Here is a 27273-nt window from a genome sequence, read left to right as displayed (position 1 = left end):
ACCAAAGATCCTTAAGGATGTCTCCCCTAAGACTCTGTTAGAGAAAATAGGGGTCCAGAATCCAAAAGTCTCGACTGGAGAGTAATCGACCAGAAGGTTGTAGCGAAAGAACGAACCACGGTGGCGGAGATCGGAGAGAAGTCCCTGAAAGTGATGCGAGAGCGAGACCTGAAATTGTTTTTAGGGTTCTCGCAGGTCGCCATCAGGGTTATTGAAGATCTCAAAGGCAATGGTGGCAGCAGGACGCAGACTGGAGGTGCTGCAGATTAATCTGCAGCACAGTAAAGTGGCCTCTGCTGACCTGAGCCGCAGCCTGGGGAGGCAGGAAGTGGACGTGGCCCTGATACAAGAACCCTACTCGTACAAGGGAGGGGGGGGGGGGGGGGGGGGTATCGGGCCTCGGAGGCACTGGAGGTAAGCTGATCTATGCTAGAAATCTAAGAAACTCCAGAACATGCATCTATGTAAGAAATGGAATTTCTTTCATGCCAATGGTGGATTTCTGCTCCAGGGACCTAGTGACCATAAGCAATGTGAGGACGGTATCACGAGGGAAATTGTTTTGGACTGAGCATACCTTCCTTAGGAAGACAGCTCTCCTCCTCCACTGGAAGTGAGGAGACTGACAGAAGCTCACCATTGGTGAGGTGACCGACTGTCGGTGGGATGTGACGCCAGTGGGTACAACCTAGTGTGGGGCAGCAAGGACACCGACATTAGAGGTGAGTACCTTCTCAAATTTCTCTTAGCTGACAACTTGGGAGGTCCTGAATAGGGGCAATGAACCTACATTCAGGAATAGCAGAAGGGAAGAAGTACTTGACATAACCTTTGTTTCCATGATGATGGGCAGCTATGTCAAACAATGGCAAGTGGCATTAGAGCCATCCTCATAACACCACATGTACATTAAATTCGAGGTTGAAATGGGAATCAGACAGACCACGGCCTACAGGAATCCCAGGAAAACAGACTGTGTGACATATAGGAGGGACCTAGACTTAGGCTTATCAGAAATTGAAACCTCAATAAGGATTCCAGTGGAGTTTGAGGAGGTAGCAGAGGCTGTTACCTCTGCCGTAGTGACCTAATATTAGAACAACTGCACAATCACCAAGAAGTGCACAAATAGGAGTGTGCCTTGGTAGAATACAAACTTCAAAATTCAAAGAAAACAGGTACGAAGACTGTTTAACCTTGCAATGGGCAAAATATCGTGAGGCTCTTGTCAACTACGACCTTGCAATTAGACAAGCGAATTCGGCATCCTGGAAGGCATTCAGTGGGGAAGTGGAGAGCACGGATGCTCAAGCCATACTTCACAGAATCCTCACTAGAGTACCAACCAATCCAGAAGGTACGTTGAGGAACGAGGATGAGGAATATACAAAGACAGCATATGAGATGCTGGAACTGCTCCTCAAAACTCATTTTCCTCAACACGCTCAGACCAGAATGCGATCCCGATGAGACAACGGTTCTCAGGCACTCAAAGAGAGAACTGGGAATCGGCCAAGGAGTGTGTGGACTTCAATAAAATCCAATGGGTGGTGGGAACATTCCAACTGTTCAAGTCACCTGACCTGAATGGAATCTTTCCAGCTCTCCTGAAACAGGCAGATTATTCAGAATTAGCCTAGCAATAGGATTCATTCCCAATGCTCGGAGGGCAATGAAGGTTATCTTCATTCCAAAGCCAGGGAGAATCGATCGTATCGAGGCCAAGGATACGAGACCAATCAGTCTGTCCTCCTCCATTCTTAAAACATTGGAAAAACTGGTTAATGTATACGTTGGGGGGAGGAGACTAATTAGGGCTCCACTTCATTCAAATCAAAATGCATATAAACCAGATAAATCATGTGAGACAGCTCTCCAACAAATCATTGGGAGGGAGGAGAAAGCACTTCACTTCCAAGAAATAGTCCTCTGCATCTTGCCGGACATCGTGGGGGCCTTCAGTAACGTGACCTTCAATTCCGTAGTAAGGGCAGCAGAGGTGCGTGACCTAGGGAGCAGTATATGTAGGTGGATCAGGGCCATGCTTTGTGGAAGGAAGGTAGAGGCTACCATGATGAAAAGTTGGTAATTAACACCACTAGAGGTTGCCCACAAGGAGGAGTTCTGTCCCCTTTATTGTTGAATCTAGTGGCAAATGAACTCATTCAGGAACTAAATTCCAGACAATGCTTTTTCCAATGAAACACAGATGACCTTATCATAGTAATACTTCGAAAATTTACCGACAGTCAGAAATATGGCACAAGGAGCACTGGACATTGTGCAAGACTGGTGCAATAAACGGGATCTAAGGCCGAGTCCTAAGTGAGCTACAGAAGCGAGCAACAGCTTCAGGTGACAAAACACAACCGCAGGTGTAGTTACGGAAGTGTCCTATGTGAGCGACATCTGTGTCGCTGCCTGTCTCCCACTGCAACTGGCTACGTTTTAATTCAGACGTGTTTGAATCTTGTCGCTGCAGCATGCACGACACAGAGCGACAGCCAAATGTCTCGGAAAAGCAGTGGAGTGGATGCAACAGCAGCTATGAATTACTCAACATCTGATTTTTCTTCAAAACTATTCAGTGAAAAAATTTGATTCTTCCGCAACCTATAGCTTGATATACTTAAACGATTAAAGCATGAATTTATTTTCGTTATTCATCATAATTACTGTGCTGCATAAAATTGAGTACATGGCTGCAAGAAATTTTTAAGAATTTGCAGAGGTAAAATCATATTGTGTAGACTTTCCATATAGTTCATTTAAGACCATACATGATTGCGTATGAAATGTAACCAATATCTCTAAACTGTATTTAAAGTTGAAACCGGAATTATGTCTCTTTCATTCGTGAGATATTGGTTGTTATATCCACGGACGGATCACTCTCAGTGCGTCTGAACCTTTCCTGCGCTTCGGGAATTGAGAGGTCGTAAAAATCATCGTATCTCATAAAAGGCACAAGATATCGAAACAATGAATTTTGGAAATGATAGCATGCAAAAAGGACTATTTTATCATACAATTAACACTCATTACGTTTTTGTAAATGCGTGATCAGAGCGAAAATAAGACTCCCTATAACTTACACCATGAGGTTTGTCCAAATTTTCATAGCCAAAGAAAGGGAGAAACAGGTAAACGGGGTATCAAAGTGACCAGCATGAGGTCTAGTTTGGCATGAAAATATTTAACTGCTTGAAAGTAATCATGGTAATTAACAAAAACTTAATTAATAAGCTGAGGAAAAATTGAAACATTTCACGAATAGCTGCTGTAAATAAAGTGTCAAAAATTTCATCTGTTCAAGACCTAGCTATTTTGCACATAAAAAGATACATTGGTGCGGTATTTAAATGTCAAAAAGGCTTCCTTTGAGTCAAGTATGTTAGGAAGGCAACCGAGGAGTCAGTAAAATCATGCTTTCTGAATAAAACTTGAAATAAAAAATGAAAGAAATCAGTCAAATATTTTATGAAATGATTTGTGTAAAAGAAATAAGTAGATCAGAGAAACGTTCTATGTGCCTTTGATAGATGCTCAAACAGAAAATGAAATGCACCAAACGGTTCCCCAATTTTTAAAATTTTTATTTAGTGTTACTTTTTTTCATGCTTTTATACAAATCAATACACAAAATGTTTGACTTTCTTTTCAAAAATTTTGTAAGCTTTACTTTTACAGAGTATTTAGAGTAATTGAAACACTCGGCTTTAACATTGACTGCTGATGAATTACGTTTGCAACATCAAATACATGTAAAATTTCATGATTCATTGTAATTTATTAGGAATTAAATGTAAAATTTCACGATTCATTGTAATTTATTAGGAATTAAATGTGTGTGATATACTGGGATAGGTGTGAAGATCAAGTTCTTTGGCAAGACCTTGAAAACGTACTTAGCGATGCAGTATAAACAGTATACATAAAACTTAGTATACAGAATTGTAACTGAGTCAGTAAAAATATAAGGACGGGGGGAATTTGAACTGTGGACCTTTACCTAACACATTATCACAAACTGTATTTACTACCCCTAAACCACAGCTCACTTTTCTTCACCAGTATCAATTTGTGTACGTATGTTTGTATTTAGCGTAGTTAGTCACGTAGTAGTCATTCCTCCGCATTTATTGGCTGTTAAAAGTTCTTGATCGTGTAAAAAAACATTTTTATTTAATTTATTGATGATATAGTTGAACCATTCGGCTCCTCTGCTCATTCACGTGTATTCGAAGAATCTGTCTGGTGATCATAGTTGATGATACTTATGAAATTCTCCATGGAGATTCCTCCCTTTGTGAATTTCATGCACAGCATTCCTTTTCATTTTATTTTCTTAAGTAAACCTAATTCAGTAGCATGTCTCTCCAGCTACAGTATTGCTCGCGTATCATGTCATTTCAGGAAACCCAGAATCTACTCTGTAGGGATCAACATGGATTCTAGAAACAGCGATCGTGTGAGACCCAACTCGCTTTATTTGTTCATGAGACCCAGAAAATATTAGATACAGGCTCCCAGGTAGATGCCATTTTCCTCGACTTCCAGAAGGCGTTCCGATACAGTTCCACACTGTTGCCTGATAAACAAAGTAAGAGCCTACGGAATATCAGACCAGTTGCGTGGCTGGACTGAAGAGTTTTTAACAAACAGAACACAGCATATTGTTTTCAATGGAGAGTCGTCTACAGATGTTAAAGTAACCTCTCCTAGTATATAGTGTCAGTTCCATGCGGTTTTTCGCGTATGATGCTGTAGTATACAGAGAAGTTGCAGCATTAGAAAATTGCAGCGAAATGCAGGAAGATCTGCAGCGGATAGGCACTTGGTGCAGGGAATGGTAACTGACCCTTAACATAGACAAATGTAATGTATTGTATACATAGAAACAAGGATCCTTTATTGTATGATTATATGATAGCAGAACAAACACTGGTAGCAATTACTTCTGTAAAATATCTGGGAATATGCGTACGGAACGATTTGAAGCGGAATGATCATATAAAATTAATTGTTGGTAATGGGGTTGCCAGGCTGAGATTCATTGGGAGAGTCCTCAGAAAATGTAGTCCATCAACAAAGGAGGTGGCTTACAAACCATTCGTTCGACCTATACTTGAGTATTGCTCATCAGTGTGAGATCCGTACCAGATCGGGTTGACAGAGGCGATAGAAAAGATCCAAAGAAGAGCGGCGCGTTTCATCACATGGTTATTTGGTAAGCGTGATAGCGTTACGGAGATGTTTAGCAAACTCAGGTGGCAGAGTCTGCAAGAGAGGCGAAGAGAGGTGCTCTGCATTGCGGTGTAACTCGCTGTCCAGGTTTCGAGAGGGTGTGTTTCTGGATGAGGTATTGAATATATTGCTTCCCCCTACTTATACCTCCCAAGGAGATCACAAATGTAAAATTAGAGAGATTCGAGCGCGCACGAAGGCTTTCCGGCAGTCGTTCTTCCCGTGAGCTGTACGCAACTGGAACAGGAAAGGAAGGTAATGACAGTGGCACGTAAAGTGCACTCTGCCACACACTGTTGAGTGGCTTCTCGAGTATAAATGTAGATGTAGATGTAGAAGGGCAGTGTTTTATAGAAACAGCTGGCTGGCTCTAAGCAGCGACCTTGTAGCACGACACGGTCGCTCGCACGCAGGACAGCCAAGTTTTTCATCCTACGCTGCTGCTTGTTGCTGGAGTGTCGTGTATCCAGACGTCGCTCTCTTCTGTCACTCACGTAGGACACGGCCTACAGGTTAATCCTAAGAAGACTGTTGTGGTGCCATTCACAAAGAGACATATCCAACACTCAAGTTGGAACGTGAAGCTCTTGGATGAAACTCTGCCTGTGAAGGGGATAGTGAAATATCTAGGGGTAACCCTAGATGAGAAACTAACACGGACCCCTCACATTAAGAGCATCTACTCCATGGTGAAAAGTACTCTAGTGAGTACCAGAAGGGCATGTGATAAAAACTGGGGTCTAAGCCCCAGAGGTATGCAACGGATATACATCAGACCTAGGATTTCCTATGGGGCCGTAGTGTGGTGGAAGAAGGCACAACAGCGCCTTGCAGCTAAGGAGCTTGCTAAGGTGCAGAGACTGGCCTGCTTAGCCATAACAGCCGGAATTAGCAGCACACCAACCGCTGGGATGGAAGCCGTGCTGGACATACCTACACTAACCCTTTGGGTAAAGATGGAGGCAGCAGCTGGGGCATACAGAATTAAAACTGGTAAAAACAGGATCTCACTGGGATATCAAGAATCTCTCACTAAGATAGTGAGAGAGGTAAATGTAGTAATGGCTGGAGAAATGCCAGCCAACTATATAATAACTCCCAACTGCTTCAACAAGCATTACAATACAACAGCTGGAAGGAGGGAGCAGTGGGAAAGAACTGTTCGACACCGTACGGGGGACAATGTTTGGTTCGCCGATGGGTCGAAATCAAACCGAGGCATTGGGGCAGGGGTGTACGGCATGCAAGCGAGACTGGAGGGCATCATCTCTCTAGGAAAACTGGCCTCAGTATTCCAAGCTGAAATTACTGCAATGAGGGCATATGTGGACGAGAATATGCATAGGTGCTACAATGACTGTAGCATCTACCTCTATTCAGACAGCCAGGAAGCCCTGACCATAAACAGAAACGTGGTGAAGTAATGATGCCTAAGCCATGTTTTAAAAGAAGCTCTGTAATCCTGGGATTGAACAGGAAAGAGATCAAACCCGTGACTGGATTGATGACCGGCCATGGGAATTTCAAAAAACACCTACACACAATGGATTTAATGGAAGAAGACCCTAAATATAGGCTCTGTGATGAGGGTGAAGAAACTGATCACATCTAAATCTTCGAATGCATGGCTTTGGAGAGCAAAAGATACAGAATCTTCAGGACAACTAGACCTGAAGAAATTGTGTCTAACAAAAAACTGGTAAAGGGACTCCTTGCACTATGGGCATTGGTTGGCTTTACTAGATATACAGGGAGCGATACCGCACAATAAACTCGGTTTCACTGCGGGCAGTGGTGTGTTAGACCAAAGCTGTTTTAGCTTCTCTGTCAAAACCAAATCAATCCACAAACGAGTTTTCCAAACGATGCAGGCACCTCTCTCCTGTCAGTCGCTGATAGATAATAAATGGACCTACCAAAAGGTCATGCCGCACCAAACATTTATTGCAAAATGAACTTGGAAATTGTTATCCACTAAAGCATGTGTATTTTCCCGTGACCATTGATGATTATTGTGTGTGTTGTGTATTCCATGTCGTGAAAACTGGGCTTTGTCAGTGAATACTACGTATGGAAGCAAATGACTATTCTCAATTACCCAGTGACAGAACTGAAGTCGTTGAGCATTGTCGCCAACGTGGAGATTTTGGACACTCTGTATGTGAAATGGTTACAGGTTTTCCACATGTAATGTTTCCCATACACGTGTCTGTGGGACACTCATATGCAGGGACATCCTTCGTATGCTCGTACCGGGACTTCGCTCAACACTTGCGATAACTTCTTCCTCTTCTTGCAAAGTTTGTTGACGATCACACTCGGACGAAGAATGTATACTTGGAAGAGAGCCTGTTGCACCCAAAGTGGTAAACACTGTGCGATCAGATAATCATCGAGTAGGAAAGCACCTGTGGTATTCTTCTCTCGCAGCAGTAGCACTACCGTCACAGAAGCCTAAACATACACTGTATCTGCATATTCCTCATTACTGTAGACGTGTAGCATTGTAACCAGCACTTGTACAACAACAGTTAACACCATACACTACACAGTTAACCGATCCATCGTCTGTACACTACACAATGTGACTTACACGGCACAACTGCGCAAAACAGCGGGTGATTGTACTACGTACGTCACACGACCATAATACGTGACAGGTTGCATAGCGTGCATTGTTTACAAGAAAATCACATTATGATCCAGTTGCATTGTGTGTACCTTAATGCTGAGCACATCAATTTTGCAGAATTAAAGTTAAAGTGTCATTAAGAAAATTTAAGAAAATCAGTCAAGAACTTGTCAAGATTTTTGCTAAAAACCTTTTCATTCATATAGTAAATACAAATTTACATATCATATATATTGTAAAAGATCTGCAGCCTATGATGGTCCAAAAGTTCATTAGAGTACTGTCTAATCTGAAGTAAATCTATGAAGTACATAAGACAACGTCTTTACGGACTAGCTGGCATGATTGCTTTTATGGGTGACTATTTTTCGGTAATTACATTTAAAGATACCTCTCAACCAATCTTCATATGCTTACATTGATTCACGTTTCGTGAATATTGTTTCTTTATTAACAGCATTGTAGAATTTTGGCACGGAAGTTTTAATGACAGCTATCATAAAATGCCATAAGTAAGGATATGATGTCCACAAAATAATGTACTCTCAAAAACATGGGTTTTGAGGCACAATTTGCTGGCATTGCATACCAGAAAACCCAAGCCATTCATTCATGTCAGTGCATTAGCCGATAAACAATAACATCACAGACGCTACAGTTTTGACTTTATGCACTAGGAGCGCTGCTTTCACGTTACACAAAGAGATGGCCCATGAGCTTAAAGAATGATGTGAATCAGGCTCACGGCTCACCAAATGTTGCCTGTGCTTAGGTTACACCATCTTGTTGAAACTGAACTTCTTCAGCATTATAATCCAGTTCAGACCACAAAACACCCCTTATGATATTGCAGTAGCATTCGCCATACATTGTCAGTGCATTTCCAATGCTGTCTTCGAAGAAGTATGGCCCAATTACACTCTCGGCCCAAATGCTGCACCACACAGTCACTCACTTAGGACATAACGGATTCTCTATAATTACTCGTACTTCTTTCTGTGCCCTAATTCCTGCAATTTTGTTTGTTTATGAATCTGTGCAACTGAAGATGCACCTCATCTGTGAAGGTTATTTTCTTAATGAAACTACTGCCCGCTCTTTGTATCGCAAGCACCCAGCGGACAAATGATCGAAACTTTTCGTGATTGTCTGGCTTCACTTCTCGGGTCAGTTGGATTTTATAGACCCGGTGGTGTAAATCACCTTTCAGAGCTTGTTGCAACTGTTGTAAATGTCGGCAAATGTATTCACCAGACTTACAGCCACATCATCTCTCATGATGGCAATGTTTTCCACTGAACAACTAACACAAGCCCACCCTGTAGGTTTAATGTCTACAACTAAACCGGTTTCCTGGAATTTAGCAACCAGTCTAAACACAACTGATATATTCAATGCATTCAATTCATTGTAATGAGCGTTATCTGTGACAGCATGCAGTTCGGTCATGAAGCACTTCATCACTCGCCAAAACAAATAAGAACTGTAAAAATGTTCAGCACTGCTAACTTATTCGAACAGCAATAGTGATCATTTTAAAAGCCGACTTCTTTACAGGGCCAAATAATAATAATAATAATAATAATAATAATAATAATAATAATAATAACAATAACAACAACAACAATCAGATCCCACCTTAGTCACTTTATTTGCTTAGAAACTTTTCATATGAGGAGTGGTGATATTCTTCAAATATTTTCAATCCAGGGTCGTGAAAATTTGTTTTTCATAAAACGTTAAACCCTAATGCAAAAACAATGCAGAGTGCCATCTTGTATGAAGCTGGTGCAATCCATTGATTCCAAATTTGGATGAACATTCAGTTTTCTACATCTAACAGAATCATTTTTTTATTTGACAAAGAAAGATGAAGGCACAAACTTTGCATATAGGTCTTCACAAATGAATCACATTCAACAACTATCATAAGACCTTCACATTAGCAATTTCTAAGATCATGTTGTTAAACTATATCTGTTGTTCCCACATAGTGATTTGTGAAGATGGAAAAAATCGATATTCGAGCAGTGATTTAGTAATTTGTAAATAAAAGTATGAAAGCAAAGGACATTCATGCCAATTTGCAGAATACACTGGGGAACTCTGCTCCTTCATATTCAACTCTTGCCAAGTGGACAAATGAATTTAAGTTTGGTCGGGAGAGCTTATATGATGATCCATGCAGTGGTTGGCCAAAATGTGTCACTACTCCAGAAATCATTGGAAAAGTGCACAAAATGGTCTTGGAGGATTGCCGATTGAAAGTGCATGAAATTGCTCACGCATGCCAGATGTCGTCTGAAAGGGTATATCACAAAATTATCTGCAAGATGGGTGCCACAACTCTTGACGTTGGATCAAAAACGCATGAGAATGGACATATCAAAACGACACGAACTAAGGTATGAATTGTTGCCACAGCTGCCTTATTCATCTGATATGGCTGCTCAGACTTCCATCTCAACCCAAAACTTGGTGGACGAAGATTCACTTCAGGCGAAGAATTGATAGCCAGAGTTGACAACTATTTTGCAGGCCTGGAGGAAACTTACTTTCGAGATAAGATAAAAGCACTGGAACATCATTGGACCAAGTGCATTAATCTACAAGGAGATTACATTGAAAAATTAAAAATATTTCAGTGATTTAAGTACTTTTTTTCTATTCTGTTCCGACAACTTTTCAAACCACCCTCATATGTTACCTTCTTTAAGCTTTAATATGACATTTTCCTTCATCTTCAAAATTTCTTTTTGCTTATTATGGGCGCAACTTTTATCACAGACCCGGCACACTACCTGATGGGAACAGAGTGACTGTAATGCAACAAAACTCTCTTATTATAACTCTTGTCCTTAATGTCACATTATAACAGTATCAAGTTCAGTTTCAACTTCTTAGCACATATAAAAGTAACACACTACGCAGGTACAGCTCACAGTACCTGCACTGAAGAAGGCCATTCCATTTACCAATCGAAACTATGGTGTCAGGATTCTCTAAAACATTTCCTTTCCTTTTCATGATCAGTTACTAAATATCACCAAAAGCTAAATCCAAGATAAGATCTATAGGTAGCACGTTTAGCTGCCAAACAATCATTTCCCAAAACTTTAGCATAAAGAAATTTAAATAAAAATGACACAATTGGAGAGATCCTTAATGTAGTGTACCACTTTAAAGAAAGATCAGATTCCAAATTTTCAAAAAAATAGATAATTTAGTTTTTTTCTGCTATATAAATGGACTTTCCTGGAGATGTTGGTGCATAATTTTTGAAAAAATTCTGTTTAAATGGTTTTTTAACTTGACACATCGCAATGTCTCCATTGGTTTTGTCGTCCTCTCGGATTTATATTCAAATCTCAGAAATACATGCCCTAGAAGGCTGTTGTTTTTTTCTTTCTCTTTGGCATTGTTTACCATAGGTTGGCTGCACAGATTATTTAATATTCCTTGCCCATACACTTGCATATCTTTGAAAACAAGGGAAATGTTTCCATGTTTGGTAGTTTGCTGTGTCTATAGTGAAAATGTTGTGCGTTGTTGCTCTTATTAAAATGACATAACCAAAAGGTATCTTCAAGAGACGCCACAACAAAGGAAATAGGTACTATAGAACATCACCAATTGTGGATAATATGAATTGAACCAAAATAATTGTTCAAAGGCTAGAAGACTGTTGGCACTCTCCCCAGTGCATTGAAAAAAAAAAAAAAAAATTGCTAGCTCAGTGTGATGGAGGTGCATTAACTGTCCATGAATGCAGTGGTGTGAATATAATTATAGATTTGAATATTTTAACAGCAGTATTGAAAGAGACTTTAGCATGCAAGTTACGTGTTAGAGATACAGTGAATTCAGAAGATGTGATTGCTGGAATAGTGTGTAAACTTGAAATTATATGCAAAAATTGTGGTGTTGAAAAATCATTTCTAACTTCTGCCAAATTTCAGGAATACAATGGCAAAGCCATAAGAGAAAACCCACATGATTTGGATAGCATGAAATGAGCGTTGTGGGTAACATAATTTCAAAGGCTATCCACATACACTAACCCTGTAAATAGCTTATGCCCGCCTGCACCAGATACACGATGCAAATATAGAAAAGCAGAGGCAGCAGGAAAATTAAATGCATTTAAACATAAACATTCAACACTGAAGCAGTAATGGAGGCCATTAAGCCTATATTTAGAGACTTAACACATCCAGACTTGCTAAAGAAATGCCTTCATGGGAAGACACAGGATACTAATGAGGCATTTAACAATATTGTGAAGACATGAATTCCCAAAAATGTGTTTGTAGGCATAAAAACTTTAAGACTAGGTGTGTGAGAGATGCAGTTATTTTTTTCAATGGTAGGAATTATGGGAGATTAAAAGTCCTGGATCAGCTGGGAATAAATGGAGGGCAGAATAAGGCAACTACACTGGAAGCTATGGACTGATTAAGAGTGCGCAAAGTTGAAATTACTGCTCAGCAAATGATCAAGGAGGCAAGAAAGAACAGAAGAATGAAGAATTTAGGTGAAAAAGAAGGATCAGATTATGGTGCAGGCTGCCTTTAGTCAGTTTTTTCAAGAAGAAAGGTATGTTTCTATAGACTTCTTATTTAAACTTGAATTTTCTCAAAACTGTAAATTTTCATGCAAAAGACCCATTTTCTCATGAACCAATAATTATAAAAACATAAAATTTATGGGGATTGTTTATATAGAGGAGGTGATTATATGGGTCTACAATCAGTGTTTTGAGAGTTATATAATTGATGATGTGCTGTATAAAACACAATAGTTTATTAAAACAAACAGGCATATTTACAAAAATTGTATCTCTATTTCCACTAAGTGTACTTTTTGCATTCTAGATCAGTGAACTAAATACATTCAGATAATCAATTGGTAAAAATTTGGTGGTGATATCATCAACAGTTTTAGAAATAATTGGTTAAAAGTTGAAAGAATTTAGCATTGACGGCATGGGGGGGCTGTTCTCACCTTAATTGAAGATTTTTGTAATACACACATATAAATGTGAAAATCGCAGATGGTTCATAGCATATTAGCTTCACTGCATTCTTAATGCTTTCCGTGTTTTCAGTACTGAAATTGAGATTGTTTTTCACGTTTTTTCAACCCAAGGCCCTGGCGAGTTTACGTGAAAAAAGAGTGATGTGCTGTGGTTAGCTGATACAAACAAATATAGTATGTATTGTGTTATTTTAAGTGTTTGCGAAGCAAACATGTTATATTTCATGGTTTTTGTACTTATACGAGGGTTGGAACTTTAATAGTGGCAACTATTTATTTACAGCTCGTACAAAATAGATACGGGTTTCAAAGTTTAATTGACCCTCAAAGTAGTCACCAGTATTGTGGATAACCTGTTGCCAGTGATGTGGAAGTCGTAGGAAACTCTTAGCAGTGCCAGTTGTGTTGACAGTTCGAGCGGCGCGGTCTATTGCCTGACAAATTTGTAGCAGTTCTGAAGCAAATGCCATGAAGTGTTTCTTTCTGTTTAGAAATCGAGCTGAACTCACGAGGGCTTAAGTCAGGGGAGTGCAGTAGGTGGTATGGCACTTAGCAGCCCCATCAGTCAAACAAATCAGTAACAGCTTGCACCATACGTACTTGAGCATTGTCCAGCAAAATGATGGCCAGATCCTGCAGAAAGTTTCATCACTTCTGTCTCTAAGCTGGTCGTAGGTTGTGTTCCAAAAATGAACAGCAGAGGTGTTGAGTCGCAGATAGGCACAACAAAAAGACTGTCGGAAACTAAGCTTTTGGCCAAAAAAATCATACAAACGTGCCAGTAAAATTTTAAGGCATGACGTAAATGTCTTCTCTTCTGGGATCAAAATTCTTCTAAGTGGCCAGCCCTCCCCAAGTGTTAAGCTTTAAATGAGAATCAAATGCTCTGTGATTTAAGAAATTCAAAGCACGTTCGCACGTGTAACAAAATCCATGTTGCGTAAAATGAAACCACCAATCGCAATATTTTCCCGCAACCTGTTCAGCAGTTGTTAGAGTGTGCCAGAAAATGGGATTACCGTACATGCACACCTACAATGATGTAGGTAGCCCAAATGTTTCTACATAGAAAGCATTAAGAGATCTTACATTACGTCATAAACAAAACAGGACATCAGAGGATACTCCAAGAGCAACGGAATTTTGTAAACCATACTAAAATGCATAATTTGGCTTAAAGGGCATATTTGTATGTCCAGATTCACAAAGAAGTAGGCCCCAACCTGTTATTAAACATTTCAGAGTGGTTTTCAGGATGCAAATTTTCTTGGAGTATCAGTACTGTTGTTATCTTATGTTTAGTTCTTTATTATGACGTAACGCCATACGTCCGAGGAGGTAAAAACGTGCACTCGAAATTCCACAAACAGTTGACACTAACCAATACTGTTTCAAATAAATTGACTGCCTTTGCAGAAAAGATTAATTAAAGCTAACGTTTTTTAGAAAATCAACAAAAATAACTTCATTGTTCTGCAAGGCAATTTATGCCTGACTGCCAAAAACCTGGAAATAGAATTAAATCAGAAAACTGAAACCAATAACACATTTTAACCTTCCGTAATTATGTGAATGTATTTTAATTCACTTTATAGTTCCCAGCCACAGAAATACATTTTGTTTTTATTTGGCTTGAGGGATGTAAACAAAGAGAAAACAGTAAATTCACCAAACGTGAAACCGTTCACATGGAGAATATTACTCAACCTATTACAACTCACACTACTGTTGGCAGATGCTTGTGTGTGCACTGTTTTGTTGTTCCACATGGTGCATTTTCTTTGTAACTTAAGTTTGGGTTTTTCCCCCCCTTTGTTTATGTTTTATTGCTGCAGCATTATTTTGTAGTAGAGGGCTAAAGTAAAATTCTTTGTTAGAGTATCAGTCCTTCCCATCAAAACCACAAAAATGTAACTGAAAACTAAAACAATGAAAATTTTTTGGAATTTTAAAAAATTCCCAGGTTTTTCCCAGTTTTCTCCCGAATGAAAAAATTCCTGATTTTTTCCTGGTTGTCCCGGGGTGTGACTAAACAGCACAAAAGTATTTAGTACAACAACTATCATATGTGGTGATTTTAACATAGATTTCAACTAGAACTCAAAAGACAAATTAAACAGTGATGCCTTATTAAAGACTTATAACATACACACAACCATTAAATCCCTGACCAGAGTCACCAAATCATCTAGTAGCGCTATAGATCAGACAGTAATAAATACAGATAAATATTTATACGAAACTGGAAACGTGAATCATTATGCACAATTTATTGGATTCCCAATAGAGACCACTGACAATACTGAACCACAAATAATAAGAAAATGTAGAAATTTTAACAAGCAAAACTTGGAACATCTCAGGCACTCACTAAATATCTTGTGCTGAAAAGAGGAGACTTCATAAAAATTTCAAAACACAAAATGTTACTGAAGAATTTCTGATGTATTTCAAAAATTATAAGAGAGTATTTCACAAAGATATAGAAGAAGCTAAAACAATGGCAAATGATAACTACATAATAATGGCCAGGAACAAAATGAAAGCCACATGGAAGAGAGTCAAACAGCAACTAGGTGAGAGCCCCCCCCCTACACCCCCTCCCCCAAAAAACAAATGGTAAGCCTCTAGCTAGACCAAGATGGCAAACAAATTACAAATCTGGAAGTAGCCAGTGACTCTAATACATATTTTCAAACATTAGCAAACAATCACTCTTTGGTACAAAATCTTCTAATACAAATTTTAACAGACTGCCAGAAAATCTAAATAGAAACCCTGACTCCCTATTTCTTCCCCCAACCAATCCTAAAGAAATTTTACTAGCAATTAGTACATTAAGAGCAAAATTTTCAACAGGTATGGATGATCCTAAAGAAATTTTACTAGCAATTAGTACATTAAGAGCAAAATTTTCAACAGGTATGGATGTGATTCCTATATGTCATTAAAAATGCAGGTGACCTCATTGCTGTTCCATTAGCCCAACTTTTCAACTATCCATTCCTTCCTGCTTAAAGATAATGATATTCAAGCCAATGTTCAAAAAATGGTAAGAAAGACAACATAACTAATTACACGGCTATTGCTTTGCTATCAGTATTTTTGAAAATACTACATAAAATTTTTCATAAGATGATGTTAGATTTCCTAAAAAAAGTGCACCATATTATCCACAGTCCAATATACTTCCCAGAAGGGCCAATCAACAGTAACAGTAACAGCAATACTTGAATTTCTGAGTGAAGTGCTCCAAAAACTTGATAGCGGAGGAAAAGTAACTGGCATATGTCTTGATCTGTTTAAGGTCTTTGACATCATGGACCACATCCTACTGCTGCACAAACTTTATAATATTGGTATCAGAGCTACACCTGACAACTGGGTTAGGTCATATCTTATTGGCTGGAAGCAAGTAGTACTAACAGAATTTCGAGAAGATAGTAAGTCAACCATACACTATTCCGATCACAATGAAGTATGGATGGCAAACCTTAGGACTCAGTATTGGGCGTCAACCTGTTTCTAATATATGTAAATGACGTAACATTAACTGAACAGTGTCATAGCACTATCCAGTACACAGATAACAGAAGTGTTCTAAACTGATTCAGCCAAAACAAACTAATAATAAATAAAAGTAAAACAATAGTATTAAATTTTCATAATATCAAGAGAAACAGCAAAGAGGATATAAACAATGCAGATATCAAACACAGATATTGTAAGTGTAGTGAATACAAAATTTATGGGACCTGGCTCTAAGTTAAATTTAAATACACTGCTGGCATTGATAGTATATTTAAGAGGCTAAGTACCATGTGCTATTTAATGAGTGTTTTTGAAAACTGTTGTAATAAGAACTGTCTAATGACTGTGAATTCCACTAATATACACTCTATTCTGAAGTACTGGATTACTTCTGGGGTAACTCGCCATCCTACCTAAAACTCTTCATTATGCAAGAAGGATAGTGAGAATCTTGGCTGGAATAAAAAAGAACAAACACTGCAAAACACTATTTAAAAGGATGGGATTCTTCCTCTTCCACATATATACATCTCTGAAAGTCCAATGTTTATCAAGCAATACGGAATAACAAATCCGAGTGTCGTTCTCAAAAATGAAAATCTGTATCAACATAACACAAGACAGAAAACTGACTGTCACATGCTCCAAATAAAAACTGATTTGTGCCAAAAATGAACATTACACTATGGTAAAATTATTTACAATATGTTGCCAAAAGAAATTACAATAATAAAATATCTAAAAGAATTAAAGCAATGTTAAAAGCATATCTATTAATGTATTGCTTCTATAGTCGGGAAGAGTTCCTCTAAAATCTTTGAGAGCTTAAAGAAGTTAATGTTACATGTATAAGCCACATTCTTTATCACTAACAAAAATATTGTGTAAATGTAACTATCTACTTTTAGCATGCAAAGATTGTTATCATTAACATTAGTTCATTCGTATTTTAGTTGTAATTATCTAGCTAAAGTGATTTAATTATAAGTCAGAATTTTAAAAATGGATTCGTTGTTGTAAAACTGAAGATATATCTGGACAATGGAAAATCTAGGATGTGATGTAACAATATTATAAAAAGGATAGTTGCTGCTCACCATATAGCAGAGGTGCCGAGTCACAAATAGGCAAAACAAAAAGACTGTTGGAAAAGAAGCTTTCGGCCAACAAGGCCTTTATCAAACGCACACTCACACACACACCATTGTGTGTGTGTGTGTGTGTGTGTGTGTGTGTGTGTGTGTGTGTGTGTGTGTGTGTTTTGACAAAGACCTTGTTGGCTAAATCTTACTTTCCGACAGTCTTTTTGTTGTGCCTATCTGTGACTCTCAGTGTTTCCACTATATGATAAGTAGCAACTATCCTTTTCCTAAATTTGAAGACATATTTGCATTGACCTGTCCAATATCTGCTGCGCAGTACTGTACATGTAAGATTTACTGGCCCAAATAAATACAATACAATATAAAAGTACGTTAAAAACTCAGAAATCACAAAGACAGGCATCTCGCAACGGTGGTTTAACCCAACTCTTTCTGAAGAAAGAGTTGAATTTTCCTCCATGGAAAACCACTTTACTGCCAGGAACTATTATCAGACAACTATGTTTGGAACGTCACGGTAACCTCGAATGGCTGCCAAGGTGTCCCGACCTAATGACCTGCAATGTCTTCTTCTGGGGGCAGTCTAGAAAGAAGTTTATCATACAAAACGAAAAATTCTTAATTAAATGGAGGAGCAAATTCGCCAAGTTTCTTGGAAATGTATCGCCAATTATCTGTACAAGTCTGTCGGAAATATCCACATCCGTTTACAGAAAATGGTAGATAATGGTGGTGCTTATGTTGAATTTTAGCAGTGTGCAACATTTCTACCATTTTAAAGAACATTTCTACCATTTTGTGTCATGGAAATTGGTTAAATACTAAAAACTGTGAACTGCATTGTGGATAGTGTCAGAGCAAAGAAGTAATACATAAAGGTGTCATGTCTGATGGTGAAAGTTTTACTGCAAAAAAGTTTTACAAAGGTTTCAATTTTCAAATTACTTCTAAGGCTTACTGAAAGTTACTGAGTGTTCTCATTCTCTAATACTGGGTGAATATAGTCTAGGTATTTGTGCGCCACTTGTTACACCGCCTCACGACAATCTAACTCTGATACTTGTCTTACTGTGTTCAACTTTTAACAAAAGATTACAATGAACAGATTACAACTGCATTTTCAGTTTTAAAATTCAGTGAATATATATGCAAAGTATCGAAAATCAAATTTTTGTTGCTCCTGGAAACTGCTATCTAGGCCCCCTGCAACTGACCCAGAGTTTCTGTATAGCGGTTAAATAATATAGACAATGTTACAACCTGATTTACACACTAACACATTATTTTCTAAGTCCAATACACAAAGTAATCTCTCCTCCAGTGATACCACTACTCTTGTTAGGACAAGCCAAAGCGACACTGATACGAGATGAAATTTCTACACCTTTTTCTGTCGAGAATCATTGGAACTGAATTTTTGTCTAGGGCGATACAAGGGGGAGGGGGTAGTTACTACTTTCTAGGTAACACACTATGTCAAGATTCTAAAGCACTAAATAATAATAGAATAACTAATGGTATTTAAAGTTACCTGGTCTTCTTCAATGCATAAAGGATCAGTTTCCTCCTGAGCACTATTTTCAAATGACCAGTCCTACAAAGAAAATGAAGACAGTGATAAGTTATATGGAGACAGGAGCACTGAAACAAATTTTTCCCAAACTAAAAATTACAGGGGTAAGACGATTTTTTAGCCTGCTCGTCTCCTTACTACTACTGCTACTACTACTACTACTACTAGCACTACGAGGATGGCTACTCAAACTCGGAAGAAAAATTGCCTGTGAATTCCAGGTGAGGAGGAAAATGCTGCCAAGAACCTCCTGATAAATTATGATAAATTAAGGGGGAGTGCAGAGTATAACACAATAACGATCTTGCTTTCTGTCCTCTCACCTGAGATAAGCTAACCATAAGCAATAGTTTTAAGCACAGTTTTTAAAATATATAATTTATATGGAATAGTATCCATACAAGTAACACATTTTGAAACAAAAATATTTTAAAATTTGTGATTTATAAGACTCGATAAAATTGAATTTTAATGCTAGGTTAAAAACACAGCATTCCCCAAGATTTTATGAAGTTTCTGAAGTTCCCTGATTTTACCAGGGAAACTGTAATTCTCTGAGAATTCCAGGTTAACCAGAAGAACTGCCACCCTGGCAAGCAGTAGCAGTGATAGTAGTATGCTTTTTAAAGTAGTCATGCTTTTGTGTGTATTGTTTTTGCCACAGATCATAATTATGAATTGCTGATATGTGGAATGCATCTATCTACAAATGTAATACACTTTGTCTACAAAAAAGTGTGGCAACAAATTACTGTATACAGCATTATCTTTTACATCTATTTTTTGAACACACACACAAAATCATTACACATTCCATTCAAATGTATTAACTGAAATTCTGTGCAGTTATAAAATTATTTGTTTTGAAAGGTATGTCGCCAAAAGAAATGTGTCCAGTTTTGGTTAAGGTTTACAAAAATTATTTTCCTTCACTGTCAACAGTTAAGACATTCCTTTTTTCTGACGACTGCGCGGACAGTGCAGTGAAGCGGATGCGACGTCACCCGCCTGCTACTGCAGTACTAAACATAAAATACCTGCAAATAAATTTGCCGAGACGATAGTTTAGCATAGCCTTCAGCTACGTCATTTGCTACGACCTAGCAAGGCGCCATTATCAATTACTATTGATATTGTAAATCATGTGCTGTCAAGAGCGACGTTCGTCATTAATGGATTAAAGTTAAGTATTCTACCAGCTACGTCCATTTTTCTAAATTCTAATTTCCTTGTCCTGTTCCAGACCTCACACCAGCCTGCGTGAGCTAAATCACGTGCCTTTCGGCCTCCTCTAGTAACATGGTGTTGGCTCTCCTGCCAACCACAACAGACTGTAAGTCATCATTTAAATTTCTTGTCACGAACACTTACTGTTTCACAAAATTTATTCAGCAATTTGTGAATTGCTTAATGACTCTGAATTGGAACACCTGGAAACTTCTGTCCAAACAATCTCTGGCAGTACAAGCAGACCCTGAATGCACATTCGAATTGTAAATAAACACTTGTTGTAGAATGGAATAATTCGGTCTTGCCACTGTGGCGTTTGCAGACTTCAAAGTTACACTCATGGTGTTTGTTTCACTGTTCGAATGACATTGACTGAAAAATCGCACAGTGGGACGTGGGATGCATTCAACTGGAATGCGTGACAGGTGACCGGCAAACACAACCCTGTACATGCAGTTGTCAGATAAAAGGTGCAACATGTAGACTGCATCCATAAGTATAGCAAAAGAATAGTATGGTAAATTTTGCGCAAATAATAATCTACCTGAAACCATTGTCGAAGACAGGTGCCACATTTGGTTAAGTCATGGCCAAAAGCATAAGCAAAAATGCACTGCTCAACAATTTTGGTACATGTTCAGAAAAATTCAATGGATTTTGTGTGCCAACATGTCTGAGCGGATTGTTATATAATTGAATGCATGAATTGGAAGAGTAGGGGAGCCAATTATCAACCCTTAAATCTTTATGACAATGCCAAACACGTTCAGGATAATAGATTTATCACTTCAAATCATCAGAAAGCAATCAATTACCAAATGCTCCAGGGCCCCATCACCAAGACAGGTAATATTACATGCCTGAAATGTTGGGAACTTTATTTCTTGGGAGTGTGGTTTAACATGACATTTCAGCAGAATAATGTGTAACCCGCATCTATATAGTCGACACATGACAGCCGCCACATTTGACACAACTAAAACCGTGTAGCATAGGGTGGTTATGATTAAACTTTCCAGAAAGGATGAGTGCTGTAGGACAACGGAGCTTTGTGGAAACATTTGTAACGACATGCAGAAGAGAAATAACAAATAAACCATTGAAAGAAATTTGTTTATGTCCACACGAGAGAGTAACACTTGTTAGCTCCTTACTACGTCTACAGTCCAGGTTACAAATGTTGCTCAATGTGATGACCATCCGCATCCGTCGACAGCCTCGAACTGCAGTGGAGATACTGTTTCGCAACTGTTCGCAGCACTTTTCGGAAAGTGGATGGAGCAATGTTCGGCTGTCGTGAGGCCTCTCATGCGCTGCTCGAAGACAGCACGCTGCATCCAGCATTCTCAGCCGTGGCAACAGTAACTTGTGATGTATTTTCACAACAGTTCTAGGATTTCCAGAAGCCCAAATTCTGCAGCTGTGGGTGATGGCACACCCTCAGAGTGTGAAATGGGCTTTGTCAGTCAAACACATAAACAACCAGTCGTCATCTCCCCCATTTGTTTTGAAGGTCCGACATCGCAAAAGGTCTCTGCATCACAAAACGGGTGGTTAACAGTTCACGTTTACAGCGGATTTTGTACGGATAGCACTGGCGGGCAGGCCTTCGTGCTGTCTGAACAGTGTCGCTCAGAATGTCGTCGTGACGTGTGACTTCACGAGCACTGGGTGTGGAGATGTACCCACTAAAGTCTCCATTTCTTCCTGAGATGTCTCAGCAGCAGTAGCACTTGTGTCTGGTTGCCCACTACGGGGATGATTATCCGAACAATCTGTGGCTTCAAACTTCGTGGCCATTTTCCCACAGTCACACTTGTCACAAGACCTTTATCAATTTGCAAACCCTTCTTATGGCAATAGAGTTGTATAGTTGCAGCAGCAGAGTCTCTAGTCTGATAGTAAGGCTTGAATAACAGCACCTTTTCTGGTAAAGTCTAAAGACTGACTGCTGACGTAACTGAATTCCTATCTCACTAACGTTCATTCTATATACAATTCTCATGCAGTGTCAGTGACACATCGCTGTCAGGTGCCATTAGCTGGCCTAACTGGAAACAGTGAACTTTCAAATGCCACCAGTCTTATTTGTCCCATGACACAATCAAAAACACTACTCACAGCAACACAAGACACAACACAAGATTAAAAATAAATACAAGGGATCAAACACAAGGATCAAGAGGTCATTACAATTTGTACGGAAACCAGACTACAGTAATAAAGAACCAGAGGACACGAAAGGTAAGCAGTAGTTATGAAGGAAGTGAAGCAGAGTTGTACCCTGCCCCCAATGTTATTCAATCTGTATATTGAGCAAGCACCAATTTTAAGTACTTGGGTGTGACACTGTTGTCCAATGGTAGAAGTACGGATGATGTAAACAATAAAATAGGCCAGGGCAAGCGAGCCTAAAAACAACTAAATGGTATTCTCTGGGACAAAAACATAACACGCAGAACAAAACACACCATCTACCACACAATTATTGAAAGTATCACAATATATGGTGCAGAGTTGTGGGAACTAACTCAGTGGCAGAAAGATCGCCTGCTGGCTGTCGAGACGAATTTCTGGAAACGGAGTTGTGGATACTTCAGACTTGATCATATTAGAAATGATAGGATCAGAGAGGTTATGAATGTCAAAAGCACAATACTAGACTACATAGAAAGAAAGTGTCTACTATGGTATGGTCACTTACAGCATATGCCAGACACAAGATGGCCAAAACGGGTACGCCAATGGACTCCACATCAGAGTAGAAAGCATGTAGAGCTGTGAGATGCTGGAAAGACGACGTCAACGAAGCAATGGTGGCGAGAGGTCTTAACGAAGGAGATTGGAATGACCGTGAACGATGGAGATTGGGATGCGAGAGGCGGCGGCAGCCGTAGAAACCTCACTATTGAGCAAGCAGCAAAGGAAGCCAAGAAGAAATTCAGAAAGGGATTTAAGGTCCAGGAAGAAGAAATAGTAGCACTATAAATAATAACATTGTAAAAAAGGACACTGTAATTCTGTCAGACATGACAAACGACTTGAGCACTTGAACAGAATAAACAGTGTCTTGAAAAGAAAACAAGGATAATGGAATGTAGTCAAAGTAAAACAGGTGACATGGGGGACATTTCGTTGGGAGATAGTAAAACTATAAGAGACAGTCAAATGAAAGCCAAACACCTGTCACAATGGGATCACAGAATGTTTCCATTCTAAAGTAATCACCAAACACGTTAACCCTTTGCGAGATGAGACAGTCAATTTATGTTTCGTAGAATGCGGATGACCTCTGAAGGACCCACAACTGCACCCACTGTTGCATTTCCTCTTCTGGCTGAAACAGATGTCCATACACAACTTCACCACTTTCTTCATGTCGCCGAGATGTGAAAACGAGGTGAACGATCTGAACGGTACAGAGAATGTTGCAGCATCTCCCAACCAAATTACCGAAGCGTAGCCTTCGTCCGATTGACAGTGTGTGGGTGGACATTATCGTGCGACAGGGCGATTCTGTCTGACAGGATTCCTGAGCGTTTTGACTTTACGCCCAAGGAACTCTACAAGTGGAGAGCCCCGGCGGTTGACGAAGCAGGTCATCACTGAATTTCTTTGGAGGGGGATGGGTGCAATGTTTCCACTGGTGGCTTTGCCGTTTGCCCTTAGGATCAAAATGGTCGCGCCACACGAGGTGGACGTGGGTTTCAGTCAGTCAAAGTGCGAGAGTGGATGCGGGTGTGGATCTGTCGGCAGCAGATACATCCTACAAAATGGGAACTGACCGTCTCAACTCCAAGTTGGATAAATGTCTTAATGTGTGTAGTGATTGCTTTTGGGTGGAAATGTTCCACGGTCAGATTTTGGTAGGTATTCGGTTTCCATTTGACTGACCCACACAGTAAATGATCTTTGCTATTTGGGCACCAAAGTAACAGATCACAGCAGAAGTAATGAGGATTTAAATGCAGATTGGCAATACCGGGAAAAACTTTTCAGAAAAAGGGCAATTTAAGGGGAGTTGGAGCACCCTACATCAACAAACTTAAATTTCGTTGCTCTTATTCCCTGTATTTCAGAAACCACAGTAGCAACAAATATGAATCTCTTGCAGTGTCACACATTAAGTTCTTAGTGTAATGAACAAAAATCATTGTATTTCATACAGTGGTTTCAGAAATACAATCTTTTAACTACACAGTTAAAACTTTGCAAAAATTTTTGTTCGTTTTCCAATATAATTTTAATAATATTAGCATTACGTTTTTATTTTAGTTCAGTACTCACTATACCTATGTTGCAACTCCCTGAACATTTGAAGACTCTACTCCAACTGGTTCATGACATTTAAGAAATAATGCAATCAAAAATGCCCAAGTTTCAGAAACAGCTTCTAAAGTTTGAAATGAGTAAAATTTACTTCACAAATGTTAAAAATGTTATTTTTACACGCTGCGATGCACCCTGTACTGTGTATCGTCCTCTTGATCATTTTCCGTGGATCTCATTCTTTTCTCATTTATGGACTCTTAGGTGGCCATTTCTGCCGGCTACTGTCCTTTATCGATTGAATATTGTCCAGTCAATGTAGTTTCACTCCCACTCACTTTAGTATCTTCCTTCCAACAAAAACATTTTTTGGTATGCAAGTTGCTATAAAACTGTCAAAAAACTAATTCAGATTCCGAGTCTGCCCGTGCAGACATTTCTTATAGTCAGAATGTGCGAAGTCTCTGTAAATGTGCTTTATTACTTCCATGACTGTTGCTGGGAGACAATGTTTCTGACTGTATAAATGAGCATTGAGCACTGTGATACTTAAACCACGAATCTGGTCCAGAAAGCCAAAGTTGATGTATTGGTCTGTCATATGTTGACAGTTTATGCAGAAAGGTAGCCCATATTACCTGTCAAATTCTGAACAAATCTCCAGTGTTATTCCTAAAGGCCCATGGTATTGTTGTAATTCATCAATAATTTTGTCTGCCAGCCAAGCCCTTATGACTTTACCATTACATAGTTTCTTGTTTCTCAACTTCCATGGCATGGTGCCCATCCTCTTCTGGATGTGATCCACACACTCCAGTTCTGTGATAATCTTATCGATATAAGACCAAGCTGTTACTACAATGTTGCTTGCTTTTGAGTCACCATCACCTAAAAACATAGAAAACAAACACCCATTTCATTCCTGGGCAGACTGAAAATTTCAATATCTGCAGAGGCTTCCATCCCATCACTTGGTCCTTCATAGTTCCTATCACAGATGTATTCTGCTTGGTTCACTGATTTACTTTTATAAAAAGTTCTGTCAGAATCTGAAAGTTGATTACCTTTCCAGTATCCACAACGTCCATCATTACGGTGACGTGATCAAGTTGAAACTCGTGTCAGTTGTGAGTCATTGCCTCGGTCACTACTGGTTACTGAGGCTGTGTTGTGAGTAATTCAGTTTTAAAATGAAAGCCGAAATTGAGTCAGGTTGGATTACACTGAGTGACACGGCTCCTACATCAAAATCGAATCCTTTTGCAGAGAGAAACCAATGGGAATTTACAATGCTTTGAGATAGGTGAGTAGCAATAGTCTAATGGATCACAGCACATTATCACAATGGTCTGTCGCTTTCCTTGAAGATCAGATAGGCACTGAGGACAAATCAATAAGGGGAGGGCCATCAACTGTAACAAAGTTTGCCTCTCATGTTACTGTTAATGAAACTTTAAGACAGGATCAACAAATAACATGTGAGGCATACGAGGCCAGAATGTCTGTCTCTTCAGTTTACAGAAACATAACTGAAAAGTTGAAGATGAGAAAAGTTGCTGCCAGATGGGTACCACATGATAGAGCAGAAAGCAAGTCGCAAATGAATTAAAAAAGAATTGATTCAACATTTTCAAACAAAAGGAGAACAATTACTGAAAAATACTTTTGCACTCGACGAAACCTGGCTGCAAAATTTTTAACCAGAACTAAAGTCTCAGTCATCACAAAAGAAAAGTTCAAAGTCTCCATGTCCAGAACAAATTCTGTTGCCATCAATAAAAGGTGAACTGATGATCTTTGAGTATGACACACGTCTACAGTCAGTGTGTCTCAGGGGATGTCTGTAACGGGCACATACTACAAGCTGTTTCAGCAAACTGTTTTGTGCCTGAAAATTCATCAAATAAGCCCTGACAAGCTTGCAGCTAATGTCCACATTTTGCACGATAATGCAAGTCTGCATATTGCCCTACCAGTGAGAGAAATGCAAGACAAATACTTGCCCACCCTCCATGTTATTGTTGTTGTTGTTGTGGTGGTCTTCAGTCCTGAGACTGGTTTGATGCAGCTCTCCATGCTACTCTATCCTGTGCAAGCTTCATCTCCCAGTACTTACTGCAGCCTACATCCTTCTGAATCTGCTTAGTGTATTCATCTCTTGGTCTCCCTCTATGATTTTTACCCTCCACACTGCCCTCCAATACTAACTTGGTGATCCCTCGATGTCTCAGAAGATGTCCTACCAACAGATCGCTTCTTCTAGTCCAAGTTGTGCCACAAGCTCCTCTTCTTCCCAATTCTATTCAATACCTCCCCATTAGTTATGTGATCCACCCATCTAATCTTCAGCAATCTTCTGTAGCACCACATTTCGAAAGCTTCTATTCTCTTCTTGTCTAAGCTATTTATCGTCCACGTTTCACTTCCATACAAGGCTACACTCCATACAAACACCCACTATACAGTCCTGATACGAGTCCACCAGTCTGATTTGTTTCCCAAATTGAAGAAACAACTCTACAGAAAACATTTTGATACAATTGATGCAGTGAGGTGACCCATATGATCAGACAGTTCAAAATGAAGGTGGCCAATCTGGAACACAGACATTGCTAAAATGTTGGGAAGTTGTCATAGGTAAGAATGGAGAT

At 39.2% G+C, this 27273-nt stretch overlaps 1 protein-coding gene across 31 annotated transcripts in view; it reads right to left on the bottom strand.

Moving 5' to 3' along the window:
• The window catches only part of LOC126295288 (uncharacterized), a 562445-nt gene that overhangs the window by 490026 nt on the left and 45146 nt on the right, over positions 1-27273 (bottom strand). For all 31 annotated transcript variants that reach the window (XR_007552438.1, XR_007552439.1, XR_007552445.1 and 28 more), the window contains exon 4: positions 19082-19144. Coding sequence is in view for 13 of the 31 variants with exons in the window: in XM_049987719.1 (XP_049843676.1) it covers positions 19082-19144 (63 nt within the window). In the remaining 18 variants the exon portion in view is untranslated. The remainder of the gene's footprint in view (positions 1-19081; positions 19145-27273) is intronic.

The sequence above is a fragment of the Schistocerca gregaria genome, chromosome 11 (genome assembly GCF_023897955.1).
Source record: "Schistocerca gregaria isolate iqSchGreg1 chromosome 11, iqSchGreg1.2, whole genome shotgun sequence".
Taxonomy (NCBI): Eukaryota; Metazoa; Arthropoda; class Insecta; order Orthoptera; family Acrididae; genus Schistocerca; species Schistocerca gregaria.
The sequence above is the reverse complement of the archived record's forward strand: the minus strand, read 5'-3'. Positions and strand labels throughout refer to the sequence as shown.